The sequence below is a fragment of the Barbus barbus genome, assembly GCF_936440315.1.
Source record: "Barbus barbus genome assembly, chromosome: 13".
NCBI classification, from domain to species: domain Eukaryota; kingdom Metazoa; phylum Chordata; class Actinopteri; order Cypriniformes; family Cyprinidae; genus Barbus; species Barbus barbus.
Genome location: NC_136741.1, coordinates 28,569,825 through 28,587,097, shown reverse-complemented (window position 1 = coordinate 28,587,097; position 17,273 = coordinate 28,569,825). Strand labels below are relative to the sequence as shown.

Here is a 17,273-nt window from a genome sequence, read left to right as displayed (position 1 = left end):
TGAATGGGTGCCGTCAGAATGAGAGTCCAAACAGCTGATAAAAACATCACAATATTCCACATGTAATTCACACAACTCCAGTCCATCAATTAACGTCTTGTGAATCCAAAAGCTGCATGTTTGTAAGAAACAAATAACTTTAAACCATTGCTTCCAGTTAAAATACTCCATAATATTGCTTTCTCCAGTAAAAATTTGAATCAGCACAGGAATATGCACAGATCAAGTGAAAACAGTCCACAAGGATTTTGATGCGATAGGACCAGAAAGAATAGAATTTTCACAGGAGGAAGTGTTATTATGGATTATGGACAGTGTTTTGGCCAGAACGAATGACTTAAAGTTAAAACACTTGATGGATTTGTTTCTTACAAACATGCAGCTTTTCACTTTATAAAATGTTAATTGATGGACTGGATTAATGTGGATTATTTAGATTTTATCAGCTGTTTGGACTCTCATTCTGACGGCACCCATTCACTGCAGAGGATCCATTGGTGAGCAAGTGATGTAATGCTAAATTTCTCCAAACATGTCCTGATAAAGAAACAAACTCATTCACATCTCGGATGGAGATTTTAGCAAATTTTCATTTTTTGGTGAACAATTCCTTTGAAGGTGTGTATTTTTACCTGTCCCAGAAGACACCATGCCAATAAGTGTGTGTACGGACTTCATGAGCTGCTGATGTTGTCTCTGCAGGGCTGAGTTGTTGGTGCTGGCCGCTCTCAGCTGTCTCTCCAGAGCTGTAATGGCAGCTGTCTGTCTCTTCACCAGGTCCTGCAGTCGCTCTTTCTCCTCCCTCATGTCATCCAGCTCCGTCCTCTGCTTCGACTCCAGGACTAAGACTTTACTCTCCAAACAACTGGTGAAAACAATGTATAATGCATTCATTTAAAAAACGTCTACCAATAGTTTAAGTCAAAAAGACACTTTTTCAAAGCATCTCCAGTTGTTTCTGAGAAATACCTTGGGCCTCTACCTTGGGACTACAGTAGGATGGATAATGGTGTTTTGCAACCATAGGGGTTTATATTAAACATTTAGACCTAAGTATTAAACTTTGGCTCAAAACCCACCACTCACCACTTGTACTAGAAATTCTATAGAGAAGAATTGTGCTATTACTTTAAAGATGTCAGCAACTGCCCAGAAAAGCCTAGCAACAGGTCAGAATACCCTAGTGACTGCCCAAAACAAACTTGCTACAGGTTAGAATACCCTATTAACCACCTAAATCTCCCTGACAATCACCCTAGCAGCTAGAATACCATATACATCCGAAAATGTAATTGACAGTACATTTCATGTCAACAATTGCATAATTTAAAAAAATAATAATTATCTGAGAAATTAACCAAAGTATGTTATAGACTTTTCATTAAGACCCTAAAAAGGATCAAATCAACATGCAGAAAATGGGCATCCGCTGACCCCTTTAAAAAATGATTTAGGCCAGTGGTTCCCAACCACGTTCCTGGAGGCCCCCCAACACTGCAAGTTTTCCTTGTCTCCTTAATCAAACACACCTGATTCAGATCATCAGCTCATTAGTAGAGACTCCAAGACCTGAAATGGGTGTGTCAGAGAAAGGAGAGATGCAAAATGTGTAGTGTTGGGGGGGGCTCCAGGAACGTGGTTGGGAACCATTGATTTAGTCATTGTAAAACTGACCAAAAACGCTGCATTAAGCATGCCAGGCCAGTAGATGCACATGCATATGATGTTACCGTTTTCACAAATGCATGTTTATGGTAATGCTATTGTTTTCAAAAATGCGCGCTTTAAAACTCGTTTTCAAATGTTTGTGTTTTCAGGCTTCCAAAAGGCCATTGTCATGTAAATGAACAGCCAAAATGCATAAAACATTTTCATTTTTTTTGGTTGAAAATGTAAACAACTTTTTGAGCATACACCACAGCTTATATAAAGTGCCATCGATATAACCATTATATATCAGCATGCATGATGTCATACATTAACATCTTGAAATGACCAATTATTGTTGGATTGTTACTCTAGCTGTTGCTAGCTACTGTCTAGTGGCTTGCTGTGTCATTTGAAACAAGGCTAAACTCTGGGCCTTTAGGAAATGGGGATACAGTATTTCCATCAGCACTATATGTTCATGATTTAGTGTCTGGATCAGAGGAGATAGCATTTAATCACTCATGTCTGCCGTCAAAACAATTTACATCCGCACAACAATGAGCCACTACTATAAAAACGAGTTTCTGAGGAACTCCGCATGATCCTGATGTCTTCAATCTGTGTGTGTGTGTGTGTGTGAGCGCTGAAAAACACCATCACCCGAGGGTTTGAGGCCGAAAATAACTGGAAAGCAAATCAAAACTCCATCGAGCCATGTAACTGAACGCTTACTTTGTTAAATTACAGTAGATAGTCATTAAACATGCTTTGGTTGCCAGTGGTTCTCGATGCTTATGTTTATAAATTGTTCCTGATTGATTACACAAATAGTTTTCGCACAGTCGATTGGCAAGGACTGCTGAAATCTCTTGCCAGAGTTTGTAATGTGTACACAATGCTGAGCAATTGTTTGCTGCTATTATACTATGAAGCTGACCCTAGCGAAATCTGGGAGCAATTACGAACACTTTTGCTCGCACTGCTGTAAGTTACCTTGGAAAGAGCGAAAACTCTCTGTTCTCACTCATACGGGAAACATGAAATATTGAATCGTCTGTAACGTAGAGGTACATTATAATTATGTCTGATGCCACCATGCAGCTACCAAAACATCGCTAGCACCACAGTTCAATTGGTCGTCAAAGTTGAATGACAACAAGCGTTATCTGTTTAATCTAGCGAGAGCCAAGTACAAAGCTTTCTGGGAAACCCTTTGTGCGGCTTTGTAAGTGTGCAAAGGAAACTTGCCTGGGGTCTGCTTTGTGTGCTGTGCTTACTCCGTAGTTATTAAACATGACAAACAATCAATTAAGTTGCTGATTATTTCCCTTTACAAAGCCTTTACCCCTGCTGTGCTCCACGACTGCCGAGTATGGGAAAATATTGCTTTAAGAACGACAAGAGAGACAAGAGCAGATGCAGACGCGATCTGACCCCTTAAAAATGACTTGCACAGATCCTATTGCTCAGCGGTTGTTCAGAGTTGTAATGAGCACAATTACATAATGGAGTTCTCAGTTATGACTCATTCAAGCATCATTTTGTCTGATGTTTCTCGTACAATATCATAGGGGAAATAAAATGGACACGAGAATAAGGGAATTGTTGACAAACAGTATGAGTATAGAGCTATAAAATAAATGTGGAAGATGAAATTAATCTCATTGCTTTCTATCACAAGAATTTTCTGCCAACATTAACATAGAAAGTACATTTTAACCAGACAAAACACTATAGTACAGACTGCATTTGAAACAGAAAGAAATGTAAGAAATAAACAAAGATTCATTAAAAAGTCTTACCTGTTCTTATCTCGAAGTTTGGAGATTTCTGAAATCTGTGTTAAGAGTTCCTTCTCCAGTTTGTTTGTTGATAATGAATTCTCTAATAACTGAATTGCAATTCTTGATGTCTGGTTCATAACCTTCAAGTGGAATACAATAAAATGAAGAATGGGTAATTACAGAAAACTATCATGTATATGATATGATACAGTGGGGGTCCTAAAGTCTGAGAATGTTTCAAATGAAACTTTAAAACGTACAATTTCTCTTTACAAATTATACAAGGAGCACAACATTTTGAATAGAAACATGAATATGAATGTTTAACTTTGTTTTAATGACAACTAAAGCAGCTACGAACAAAACATGTTTTCCAGCATGATTTTTAGATCTTCCAAAACGTATCTTGAGCTTCCATAGAAGAAAGAATCTGAAAAGGTATTACATTTGATTAGTTACCTAGACATTGCAGAATATAAAATAAATAATTTTCCATTTATCTTCCTCCGTAACATTTCTCCGTTTTACATTTTGAAACTTTCAACAACTTTATTTCCAGGTTTAAATTCATTTTGAATTTCAGTGTGGTTTTTGGACCCCAAATATATACATATACAGTGCCTTGCGAAAGTATTCATAACCCTTAATGTTTTTCACGTTTTATGTTGCTGCCTTGTTAAACTGCTTTAAATTACTTTTTTTCCACATCAATCTACACTCCATACACTAAAGAAAAAAGGATTTTAACATCTTTGCAAATTTAGTACAAAAAAAAAAAATTTATATGATTCCATTGCATAAGTATTCATACCCTTATCTGGGACAGTTGGAATTTAGCTCAGGAGCATTCATATTGCTTGTAGGTGTCACTAGACTTCGAGTGAAGGTAACCTGTGGCAAATTCAATTGAATGAGTATGATTTGGAAAGGCACACAAGTCTTAATAAAAGGTTCAACAGCTGATAATGCATATCAGAGCAAAAACCAAGCCCTGGGGTCAAAAGAACTGACTGTAGAGCTCAGAAACAGGTTTGCGTCAAGCCACACATCTGGGGAAGAGTTCAGAAAAAAAATTCTGCTTCATTGAAGGGTCACAGAAGCATGTAGTCTCCGTTACCCTTAAATGGAAGTAGTATGAAACAACCAGGATTCTTCTTAGAGCTGGCCTCCTGGCCAAACTGAGCAATTGATGGAGAAGGGCTTTGGTTAGAGTGGTGACGAAGAACCTGATGATCACTCTAGTTGAGCTCCATGATCATATGTGGGGATAGGAGAAATCTACAGAAGAACTAACATCACTGCAACACTCCACCGATCTAGGCTTTTGTCACACAATGACCCTCGGACAAAGGAATAAAGGTAAAACAGGTGAGTTTATTGTCAGCAACAAGTACGGGTGCAGATGAATGGGGAGTGTCCTGAGTGATGTAAGGTTTCTTGACTTGAATGAGCTTGTAACCGTGGTTCTTGGTTCGCAGGAGATCGTGGGACGGAGATGGAAGCAAGCACACACCTCGGATGATGAGTATGGAGATGATCCACAATGCGATGGAGACTGGAGAGGACATTGGAGCTAGGAGCAGAAGGTAACGCTGGAGAAGACACAACAGGTAAATACACAAGGTAGGGATCTCAATGTACCGGTAGAATATCATGGCAAGAGTCCACTATGTCTGAACACAATCAGACATCGAGTGAAGTGAGGTGTGTGCTTATAAATGCTGACTGATGAGGACGTTGATGGCTTGCAGGTGTGTGTGGTTAATACTCTGGTAATGGAGTGCGCTGTGATTGGGTGAGTAAGCCTGACCGATCTGTGACAGCTTTATGGCGGTGATGCCAAACTCAATCCTCTCCTCAGTGGAGACAAAATAAAACACACTTGGAATTTACAAAAAAGCACCTAAAGGATCCTCAGACTCCGAGAAACAAGATTCTCTGGTCTGATGAACCTCAATTCTAAGCATCATGTTTGAAGGGAACCAGCTCTGCTCATCACCTGCAGAGTACCATCCCAAAAGTAAAGTGTGCTGGTAGCAGCCTCATGCTATGGGGCTGTTTTTCAGCAGCAGGGACTGAGGGACTCATCAGAATAGAAGAAAAGCTCAATGCACCAAAATATCGAGACAGCCTAAATGAAAAGAGCAGAGAATTCAGAACCTCAGACTGGGCAGAAGGTTTACCTTCCAACAGGACAGTGACCCTAAGCACACAGCAAGAGTGGCTTATACACAACGCTGTGAATGTCTTCGAGTGTCCCAGCCACAGCCTGGACTTAAACCCAATCAAATATTTCTGGAGAAACCTCAGCCCCCATCCAACCTGAAAGAGCTTGAGAGGAGAAGAGGTGAGGAGACAAATGGCAGATAATTGCCAAATGTTGATGAGCAAAGCTTGTCGCATCAAACAAAAAAGACTTGAGGCTGTAAAGGTACTTCAGCTAAATATTTAGTTAAGGGTATGAATACTTATGCAATGTACTTATATGAGTTTTTAAACAAAGTGTGACAATTCTGTTTTTGCTTTGTCAATATGGTGTATGGAGTGTAGATTGATGGGGGGGGGGGGGGGGTAATTTAAAACAGTTTAACATAAGGCAGCAACATAACAAAATGTGAAAAAAATGAAGCGGTATGAATACATTCGCAAGGCATTGTATGTGTAGCAAAAAACAGTAATATTGTGATTACATAATTGCAATTTTAAACAACTTCAGTGTTTAAAAATCAACTTTAGAAATTATTCTAAAATGCAGCTCAGAAAAAGTTTCTTATTCTTATCAACGAAAACAGTTGTGCTGCTTAATATTCTCATATTTCATAAAACTGATGATGTATGGATTCATGCATTTCTATAATGTAAAATGAGATTACCTTGGCTTCAACCACATTGAGTTTCCTGGTTTGCTCTGCAGTCTGGGTGAGCAGGTTGGTGCCGATCTCCAACATAGTGGCCGTCTGGTTATGAACTGCATCAGCTTGAAAATGCACCATCCCCGTCTTTTGATGGACGTAGTTTTCTAACTGTTGAGCAAAGCAAAGAGAATTGTGATTTCAGATAATATTGTATATTGTGAAATGTTGGGTTGACCCATTTTTGCAGCAAAACCATATAGGCTACAGTAGAATAACCATTTTTGGTTCCCCGAAGAACCTATCAGTAAAGCATTCTTAAAAGAACCATTTTTTTGTTAGTGGGAAGAACAATTTAAAAATCTAAAGAACCCTTTGTGGAATGGAAAGGTTCCATGGATGTTAAAGCTTCTTCATAGAACCATTAAGAACCTTTATTTTTAAAAAATGTATGACGGTCATAATTAAAACATGATGGTTGGTTTAGAATTCCCATTTGTCATTTCAAGATTCAGAAAGGTGTTTACGAGGGCCCCTTCTGATGTGTCCTCAGTGCTCCCTTCTGTAAAGTACTCAACAGTGTAGACTCAAGAGCTGGAAAGTTTATCAAACCCTGTTTTTTTCCTTACCAGTGGGTTTTAAATCCACTGGGAGAAGATTCAGTGCCAAGCAAAGGTGCGGTATAGTGACCCTCTCAGTCCCAAAAGACTGTGATCTCTGCAAAAATCAATGTAGCATCACCAAGACCGTATAGACCCTGAGAGAAGGACTAATGAAGGATAATTTTATCACAATGGAAATAAACATGTTAAACCCTGAGGGAAAGCAATGCGCTTGATGTGGTCTGTCAGAACTTACATGGAGAATGAAGACGCTTTTTGATGTAAAGACTGTGTGTTAGAAATATATAATAGTGATATTTCAATATCATACTTCAATTTCCAAAGTGCACTCAGTGCCCTGACATGAATGCTTTTGCTTAAACTCTTAAAAATGGTTCCTAAAAGAAGTTCCAAAGGTGAGACAATAGAAGAGCAAAGAACCTTTCAGTGAACAGCTCTTAAAAGTACCATTTATTTCTTAGCGTGAAGAACATTTTCAAAATCTAAAGAACCTTATTTGGAATGGAAGGAAGTTCTTGATGGAACCACAGATGCCAATAATCTTTACTTTTAAGAGTGTTAGTCATAATTAAAACATGATGGTTGGTTTACAAAAATTAATTAACGTAAACAATAATGCAAAGTTTGGGTTTTCTTCTGTTGTTGTTGACTCCCTATAGACGCAGTGTGCCCTGAACGATTAATTGACCCAAGCTTCCTGCCTTGGATTAAAATCACATAGGACGAGTCCAGCTTGGGAACACTGATCTGGATTCAGTTAGATCAGTGCAAACCAAAACCAGATGTTTCATCTCATTTTGACTGGAGCTTCCTGGGATGTTTCCTTACAGAATGTACTGTAAAACACCACCAATGTGAGGGTATTGCTCTTCTGAGATGTTTTCTGCTGAGTCACGGCGATCTGCATGCAGTCACAACACGGATGATCATCATTCACATGCACCGCAGATGTTTAGAAGAGATCACTTCAGAACGATTGTGTTGGGTTGTTTGCTTCATGAAGATTCCTGCAGATTACATCATTTTCAAAAACACAGCAGCATAAATTCCAGTAAGTGTATCGTGATGGCCTCTCACAATGACAATCAATCATCGTTCTGTTTTAAAACTAGTTACTATTTTGTTATTTAGCTGACAAAGTGATTTATATGACACTTACGGAGCAACCTGGGGTTAAGTGTTTTGCTCAAGGGAACATTGGTAATAGTCCACGGATCAACCCTTTTGGGGTTTAAACTTATAACTTTTCTGTTAACAGCCCAGATTTTGAGCAGCTAGAATATATCATCAACATGGTATGGGTTAAATGAGGACAAATACTAATATACAATGATTAAAGAAAGTATTATAGTTGTTTAGGATTAAACATAAATTACATCAGTATTTATAAGTAACATGTTTGTTAATTTATAGTTTATCATTTTCAAAAACATAACTACATCATTTCCAGTAAGTATTTGTTTAAGGCCCCTTATACTAAAAAAGGCACACTTGCAAAACCTATATTATTAAATTATAATAATTTGATGAATAAATAACAAAACTGAATGAATAATAAATTGCATAAATGTTTATTAATTCACCAACAAAATGACGAAAACGCAACACTCTCAAGTCAAAATGAAATCAAAGTAGACTCTATATTTACATTCTTAAAAACATATTCCTGGTCTTATTGCATAAGATTCATCAGTGCATGTTATTTTAAAGAAAAAAACTGTTTGTCTTCTTAATCTTTCATCAAAATGTAATAACTTGCTCTGACTCTGAAACAACTTTCTTTATTGGTTGATGTCAAAGTCCTACACACTCACATTCAGGTCTGGCACTACTTTTTATGATGCAATTCATTCCCAATGGAGAAAATAAAGTCCTTTGTTACATTCTGTTATCCTTACAGAGGTAAAATAAGCTGTGAATGCCATTTGGTGTTGTCTTTCTAAATAAAAGAACCAGTTTAAGTCAATCTCCACCACTAGATCTTCTCAGAAAGACCCAGGGAGATTTCTTGATTAACCTTCTCATTAAACCAGTAGCAAAACAAACTCAAAAGCAAACATCCGAGCATGTAGATCTTTCCCTGCAGGACGTCTACATCTCCACATCACCCAAATCTCCTCTAATCCAGACTCCGTCTCTGGAGTCCTCTGCCACCTCGGTCCCCTCATCCGACATCTACCACACACCACAAGAAACTATCCAACCTACAAAACAAACAGCAGCTTCCTGACACCCGTTCTCTGATTCCGGCCCAGTATAATGTTTAGTTTTTATTCTACTCTTCTTTTTCATCCTGCAGGGGTATTTCTAGACACACTGAAGCAAAGGCTCCCAGACGTGAGCCACAGAATTTGTTTATGGCTGTCTGGTGGAATGCAGGAGATTATTGGAAAGGTTTCCTGTAGCTACAGTAAGGTATTCATTTCAAAAGTTAATTAATTTAAAGTTAGTGCAATGAAAATCCTGCCATCATTGTATGAATTGCTTTATTCTGTGGAATATGAAAGAAACAGTGTTGTTTTATCATTGAGACAGTATTTTAGTATTTAAGATTTTGAATCAGTATTTATTATATTTTCAGTTTTGCTGAAGTTTAAGTATTTTGTGTTGTCATTTTAATGTCACGGTGCACACAACGGGGAGGAACAAGGATAAACTCAAATGAACAGTCTTTAATGTAGACATCAGGGCAAGGCAGGGCTGACACACAGGAACACCGGGGAGTAACGAGTAGACCAGACCAAATCTAACTGAACAGACAGGACTTAAATACACGGGCTAATTACAGATAATAACTAAAACACAGCTGAACAGAATTAACTCATAATCACACTCAACAAGGACAGGAAACAAACCAAATAAGGAAACACATGACTCACACGACACATGACTGACATTTAGTCGTTTTTGTTTATAGTTTTCTGCTGAGTTTTTATTGATTTTTGATATTTTTAGTTTTAATTAAGATTTTGAATCAGTATTCACTTTTTTATTTTCAGTTTTCAGTTGAATTTTTGCTCAAGTTTAAGTATTTTTGTGTTGTTATTTTTATTAGTTTTTGTTTTTATTTCAGTTTTAGTTTTATTTATTTTAGTACATCAACTAATAAGAAATGTTGCTCGGCAAGTAATGGCCTAGACATTTTCAGTGAAAATCTTGTTTGACAGATATGGTCAACCTTCACTTTCACCAGTACATTTATAAACAGTTTAGTGCGGCCAAAAATTTAAATTCTGTCATCATTTACTCAATATTATGTAGTTTTCAAAAACATATATACATTTTTTTTCTTCTGAGAAACACGAAAGAAGACTTTTTGAAGAATGTTCACACTGCTCTTTACTATACAATGGATGCGAATGGCCACTAGGGGCTGACAAACTTATAATACATGCATAATAAAACATAAAATTAGCCCATATGATGTGTGAATTATATTTCAAGTCTTCTGAAGTCATACGACAGCTTCGTGTGAGGAACAGACTGACATTTTTCAATGAAAATCTTGCTTGACTGATGCGGTCAGCCTTCACTTTCACCAGTTCAACATTGTGCTATACATTTCAGCTCTTTTGAGTCTTATGGGTTCAGAATGACATGAGGGTGAATAAGTGATGACATAATTTTCAATTTTGAGTGAACTATCCCTTTTATGTAAGTGTAATAGAGTAAAACAACTCAAACAAACACACTGGAAAATCGCTGTCAATGTTTAGCCTTTTTAACACATTTGATTGTGTTTGCTCATCAAACAGTCTTGGAATTTGAGATTTGCCATGTTTAGATTGTAAGAAAGCGGTTTGCGGTTTAGACAGCTTCATGAATTATAATGGGAATGTTATAGTTTTATTGTGTCATGTTTCTCACTCTCATTATAAACAGGGTTTATAAATGTCAGAAATAGCCCATGTCATTCTGTATTTTGTATGACGATCAGATTTTAGTGGCTGTGTAACTTGAGTTCTGTTTTCCCTCCTGTCAGGATTTGCTTGGACGTCCACTGCTATGGGCCCAGAAACCCCAAAGATAATTTTTTAATTCTGAGACCTCTGTGAGACTTTATCCTTGATACTGTGTTCTGTAATTAATTACAGACAATGAATAAGTTATGGAGATACGTTACTGACAGGTTTCTGATTACAGGGCTGGGAACAAGTGTTGGCTCCAGTTCAAATGTTACGTATACACTATACTCTTCGAAATTTTAGGATTAGTTTAAATATTTTTAGTGTTTTAAGTAAGCCTCTCACCAAGGCTGCATTTATTTGATTAAAAACACAGCAAAATAGTAATATATATAGTGAAATATTATTACAATTTAAATATTTACTTACAGCAGAAATCTTTTCTAACATTATAAATGTATTTAATATCACTTTTGATCAATTTAATGCATCCTTACTGAACAAAAGCATTAATTTCTTGAAGAAAAAAAATTCTTGAAACAAGATTTATAAATAAAAATAAAGATCGAAATAAAGATAATTTATTTTAGAAGCAACATGACATAAGCTATTGAGACTTGTTGTCAAAGAATGCATTTTTAATTTAATACTTTAATTAAATTAAGTTTAAGTTTAAAACAATTGAAGTGCAGTAAGACAAACTTATATTCAATACACAGTCTCATTATCTTATACAGTGGTGTTTCTCAAATACAGGTACTTTTAAAAAAAAATTGAATATTGTGAAAAAGTTCATTTTTTCTTGTAACTTATTTCAAAAAGTGAAACTTTTATATATTTTAGATTCTTTACATGTAATGTAAAACATTTAAAAAGTTTTTTGTTTTAATTTTGATGACTAGAGCTTACAGCTCATGAAAGTCAAAAATCAGCATCTCAAAATATTAGAATATTTACATTGAGTTTCAATTAATGACCGTCCCTACAGTATAAATTCTGGGTATCTCTTGTTCTTTGAAACCACAATAATGGGGAAGACTGCTGACTTGGCAGTGGTCCAGAAGACGAACACTGACGCCCTCCACAAAGAGGGTAAGTCACAGAGGGTCATTACTGAAAGGTGTGGCTGTTTACAGAGTGCTGTATCAAAGCATATTAAATGCAAAGTTGACTGGAAGGAAGAATTTGGGTAGGAAAAGGTGCACAAGCAACAAGGATGACCGCAAGCTTTAGAATACTGTCAAGCAAAGCTGATTCAAACACTTGGGAGAGCTTCACAAGGAGTGGACTGAAGCAGGAGTCTGTGCATCAAGAGTCACCACGCTCAGACGTCTTCAGGAAAAGGGCTACTGTAACGGGGCGAACAAGACGTGAGGCGTGCGGATCCATATGCAAGCTTTTATTTATAAACATAGTCAATAAACAGGCAGGGTCAAACAACGGCAAACAGATATGGTATGGGCAAGACACAAGAGAGATCCTAGGGCAAGCATGGGTCGACAATCGGCGAACAATATCCAACAGGGCAAGGCAGAGAGATAATCCAGGTACATGAGCAATGATCCAAACGAGGGGCAAATAGAGTCTGAAGGGCAAGGCAAAGGGTTAATCCAGGAAAAACGGGCAAGAATCGAAACACTAGAAAAACACACAAGGCAAGGCTATGATAACTCCGTAGAGTAGCTATCGCTAGGATATACGCTAAACAATACTCGGCGATCACAGAGAGAAAGTCCAAGGCTTAAAAAGATTGTGAGATAGTTCTCAGCTGTGAGCGTGATTGTAATCAGATGTGTGTGTGTCATCCGTGCAATGGATGATGGGAAATGCAGTCTGAGGTGAAGTGCCAGTAGTGTAGTGCAGTGCAAGAGTCCATGCAGAGAGTGAGTGACCTCTGGTGGTGAGTGAATGGAAGTTCATGGCCAGGATTCGTGACAGCTACCAAGCCACTTCTGAACCAGAGACAACGTCAGAAGCGTCTTACCTGGGCTGTGGAGAAAAAGAACAGGACTGTTGCTCAGTGGTCCAAAGTCCTCTTTTCAGATGAAAGTAAATGTTGCATTTCATTTGGAAATCAAGGTCCCAGAGTCTGGAGGGAGAGTGGAGAGGCACAGAATCCATGTTGCTTGAAGTCCAGTGTGAAGTTTCCACAGTCAGTGATGATTTGGGTTGCCATGTCATCTGCTGGTGTTGGTCCACTGTGTTTTCTGAAGTCCACAGTCAACGCAGCCATCTATCAGGACATTTTAGAGCACTTCATGCTTCCTTCGGCTGACAAGCTTTATGGAGATGCTGATTTCATTTTCCAGCAGGACTTGGCACCTGCCCACACTGCCAAAGGTACCAAAAGCTGGTTCAATGACCATGGTGTTACTGTGCTTGATTGGCCAGCAAACTCGCATGACCTGAACCCCATAGAGAATCTATGGGGTATTGTCAAGAGGAAGATGAGAGACACCAGACCCAACAATGCAGATGACCTGAAGGCTGCTATCAAAGCAACCTGGGCTTCCATTACACCTGAGCAGTGCCACAGGCTGATTGCATCCATGCCACGCCACATTGATGCAGTAATTCATGCAAAAGGAGGCCCAACCAAGTATTGAGTGCATAGAAATGAACATACTTTTTAGAAGCCTGCCATTTCTGTTTAAAATAATATTTTTTTATTGATCTTATGTAATATTCAAATTTTCCGAGACACTGAATTTTGGGTTTTCATTATCTGTAAGCCATAATCATCAAAATTTCAAGAAATAAAAACTTTAAATATTTCACTCTATGTGTAATGAATCTATATAATATATGGGTTTCACTTTCTGAAATGAGTGACAAAAAATATTGACCTTTTTCATGATATTCTAATTTATTATCATCTGCAAAAAAAAAAAAAAAAAAAAAAACGCTAGACCTTCTTGCTTTGAAAGGAACCAATAAGCCACACAGTTTGAGTTATCAGTCATGTTCATAGCACAAATGGTGCAGGATGGGTTACACACTCAAGTTTAATACGAGTCTGCCACGAGTAAATTATTTTGATTGTCTTTTGCTTTATTCATTTTAGCAACTTTAGGATACAAGTTTTGAGAAAGGAAGAGCCATGTTTATCTTTAACTGTAGTGCATACTCTTCACTCTAATGCTTTCCTGGGTCACCGCACCAGATTTTATAACAAATCATGTCAAATTAGGTCTGACGGGGTAGATGACCTGCCGTGGGAAGCTGTTTTTCTTTGTGAGAGTGAACGGGAACATGTATCTTGATTATTTTCACATTTTACATGATAATAGTGATACTGATCTTCTGTATGCGTTTTAGCAGGATATTCGGTGGAAGGCACTAAAGAAACATTTCTGACAGGCTGCGTTGAGGAAAGTGCTGGTTCAGCCCTTCAGGAATCTTTTCCATAAAATCTGTGTGGTCTTTACAAGAAGGGTTTTCTGCCTTTATAAAAAACATGTAAACTTGCTGTCTGAATTGACAAGCAGAAAAACTCAGATTCAAGCACAGGTGGTCAGGGGTCTGTCTTCAGCTGTGACCTCACACATACAGTATATACGCTGGAGTAATAATATGTGATTCCAAACTTCAGTTAAAAAAATTTATCTAAAAATGCACAATAACCATTTTTATTTGGGGTGGTGATGGCGCAGTGGATAAGACACATGCCTTTGGTGTGAGAGACCTGGGTTCGAATCCACTGTGAGACACCAATGTGTCCCTGAGCAAGACACTTAACCCCCTAGTTGCTCCAGAGGCGTGCGACCCCTGACATATATAGCAATTGTAAGTCGCTTTGGATAAAAGCGTCAGCCAAATGAATAAATGTAAATGTATTTCCAAGATGATAACTGGATGCCTTTCTCTGAATAAAATCAGGCCATGTCACAACTTGCATACTAATGCAATAATCAGTACACTAGTATTCCATTCGAAACTTAGTTAATGTGTTATAGTGTTCATTACTAGTAATACATGAAACTATCTAAGCTTTCAAATTTGCCATTGTTATAGCATTGCTCAACTTTACCCTTAACCAAAATGTGTTTATACTGAGCCATTGCTAAGTCCTCACAAATAGAACATCATTCTACAAACACTTATTCCATAAATGTATATATTTTTTATTCTGTTTATAGTGTTTCATGTTTGCAAAAAAAAATCTGCTAGTTTTTATTGGGACAAAACTGAAAATTTTCCAGCTACAGAGGCTTTTTTTCCCCTTTCATTTATTAATATTCTGGGATATTAAGTTTTGAACATCCTTTTATGGATTTAATTTTGTAAATCTGTAGGTGTGAGAAATATGGTTCAGAAGACGAGATATTTATACTGACCCCTGTATGCTGCCTAGTTTAATTTTATCATGTTATCTTTCCACTTTAATACCCCAGCATGCCTCACAGCTGACCAGACAAACGTGACCTTTCTTGCTTCAGCGTGACACTGTGTGGTAAGACAGAAACTCAGGGTGAAAGAGCACAACAAATAACATGATTAACATGACTGGATTTGAGCTCAATTTAGCAGGACTGCGTTAGTCACAAGGACTTTCTGAGTTGAAGGTCTGTGTTAATACTTGGACCAACTGAACTAAATTGTGGCTTGAACGAGGCCATAGCGAGCAGAAGCAGGGCTGACCCGCAGGGAATCATTCCTGCAACAATCATCTCACACATCTCGCTTTTAAACTAAAAGCAGATGGACAAAGTCAGTGCTGTTGAGTCTATACTCGCTCTTTACAATTTCTCCATTTTTCTGAAGGGGCATATTGATTTTTCCACCTGCCTTTTCGTTTTGTCCATCCATTCATCATACAAAAAGCTCAGAAATGTCAGACATTGATTATCTAATACAGAATGCATTCACACACTTTTGGTCCCATTTAATACCAGTGCTATTTTGGTATCACTGAGACAATATTATAATTTTTATTAATATAATTTAAATATAATATAATTTATTATATATATTTTCTGTTTTTAGTTTAAAGTAGTTTTTGTCTTATATATATACATACAGCTTTATAATTTTTTATTTCAGTTTTATTTATTTTAGCACTAAATTAATAAAATAATACATAATTTAGGGCAGGCCTATATAAAAAGATTATTGTGTTTTAGCTGATTTTGAGAGTGGTACATTTGACTTCACTCTTGCTTCCAAACTATCGATAAATGATGCTTGTATTACAGTATGTTAACAGTATATTAACTGCAAGCACAGGCTCACTCATTTGAAATAATTCAGCTTGCACCTGTTGTGAATGCAACTTAAATTGCACGTAAATGAAAGCCAATGTATTGAAAGACCTGCATTTGATGTACATTCAATTTCCCCTGTCTGAGACAGTCACCTACTTTTCTTTCTTCGTATTTCACAGGTCAGGACATAAAACAAAGGTCATTACAGGTCATAACATAAAACAAAGGTCATTACATAATCTGCACATGCAGTCCACATCAGAGTTCATCAGGTCTGTTAATGGAGAGGTATCAGTCAATGTTACAGATCTCTGGAAAACATCTTAAATAGAAGGACAGGAATGTTTAGGAAAGGAATTCCTAAACAAAGATTCCTTTTGGAATTTCTATGATCTTTATCCTAAAGGAGCCTATAAGATCAAATAAGAATCAAAGAAATACTGCTGTTCTTGTTGCTCAACTTGCAAAGCACTACAGATCATGGGTTTGATTCTGAGGAAATACATATAATGAATAAATGTACTTTTTACTTTACTCAGCAAGGACACAATAACTTGACCAAACATGAGAGTAGATATTTTGAGAAGATATTTTGAGGAAAGTTTGTAACCAGGCTGTTTTGGGGCACCATTGACTTCCATGGTAGGAAAAAAAAATACTATGGAAGTCAATGGTGCCCCAGAACGGCTCTGTTTCCCACATTCTTCAGAATATCTTCCTTTGTGTTCAGCAGAACAAAGATATTCCTACAGGTTTGGAACTACTGAGGGTGAGTAAATGATGACAGCATTTTTGGGTGAACTATCCCTTAAAGTTTGTATAGTTTATAGTATTAGAATAAACCTACAAGAAGGTTAAAGAGGCTAAATGAGTTTAAAAATGCTAAAAGATTACTTTCTAATGTTGCATTTCATGATTTAGAAATATAATACTCCTTCTGGGAACGATGTGTCCAAAACAATCTAGTTTTGTTTTGTGCTACATTGAAAATCTTCAAGAAAAGTCCCTTTAGGACTGGTTCCAAATTATGATAGAAACTCCAAAAGGCATCCTTGACTAGATCTTTTCAAAAGGGTCTCAGAGTGTCAGCTTATTGTAAATGGGAAATTAACAGTGCATAAAAATGACTGTGTTGATGGTCGGGCTGTTTATGGTGGCATTGAGCCACTAATCCATTATGACAGTGTGTCGGTGACGGGACAGGAATGTGCACATAGACACAGGGATATTTCCAGCTTGTCCTTCTGACAGCTAA

General features: G+C 37.3%; 1 protein-coding gene across 1 annotated transcript in view; it reads right to left on the bottom strand.

Annotated features, from left to right (window-relative positions):
* Window positions 1-17,273, bottom strand: part of LOC306879070 (angiopoietin-4-like) — a 39,133-nt gene that overhangs the window by 8,053 nt on the left and 13,807 nt on the right. The window contains exons 2-4 of the mRNA XM_079431762.1: window positions 6,308-6,457; window positions 3,453-3,574; window positions 633-865 (exon numbers count right to left, since the gene is read on the bottom strand). Coding sequence (XP_079287888.1) covers window positions 633-865; window positions 3,453-3,574; window positions 6,308-6,457 — 505 coding nt within the window. The remainder of the gene's footprint in view (window positions 1-632; window positions 866-3,452; window positions 3,575-6,307; window positions 6,458-17,273) is intronic.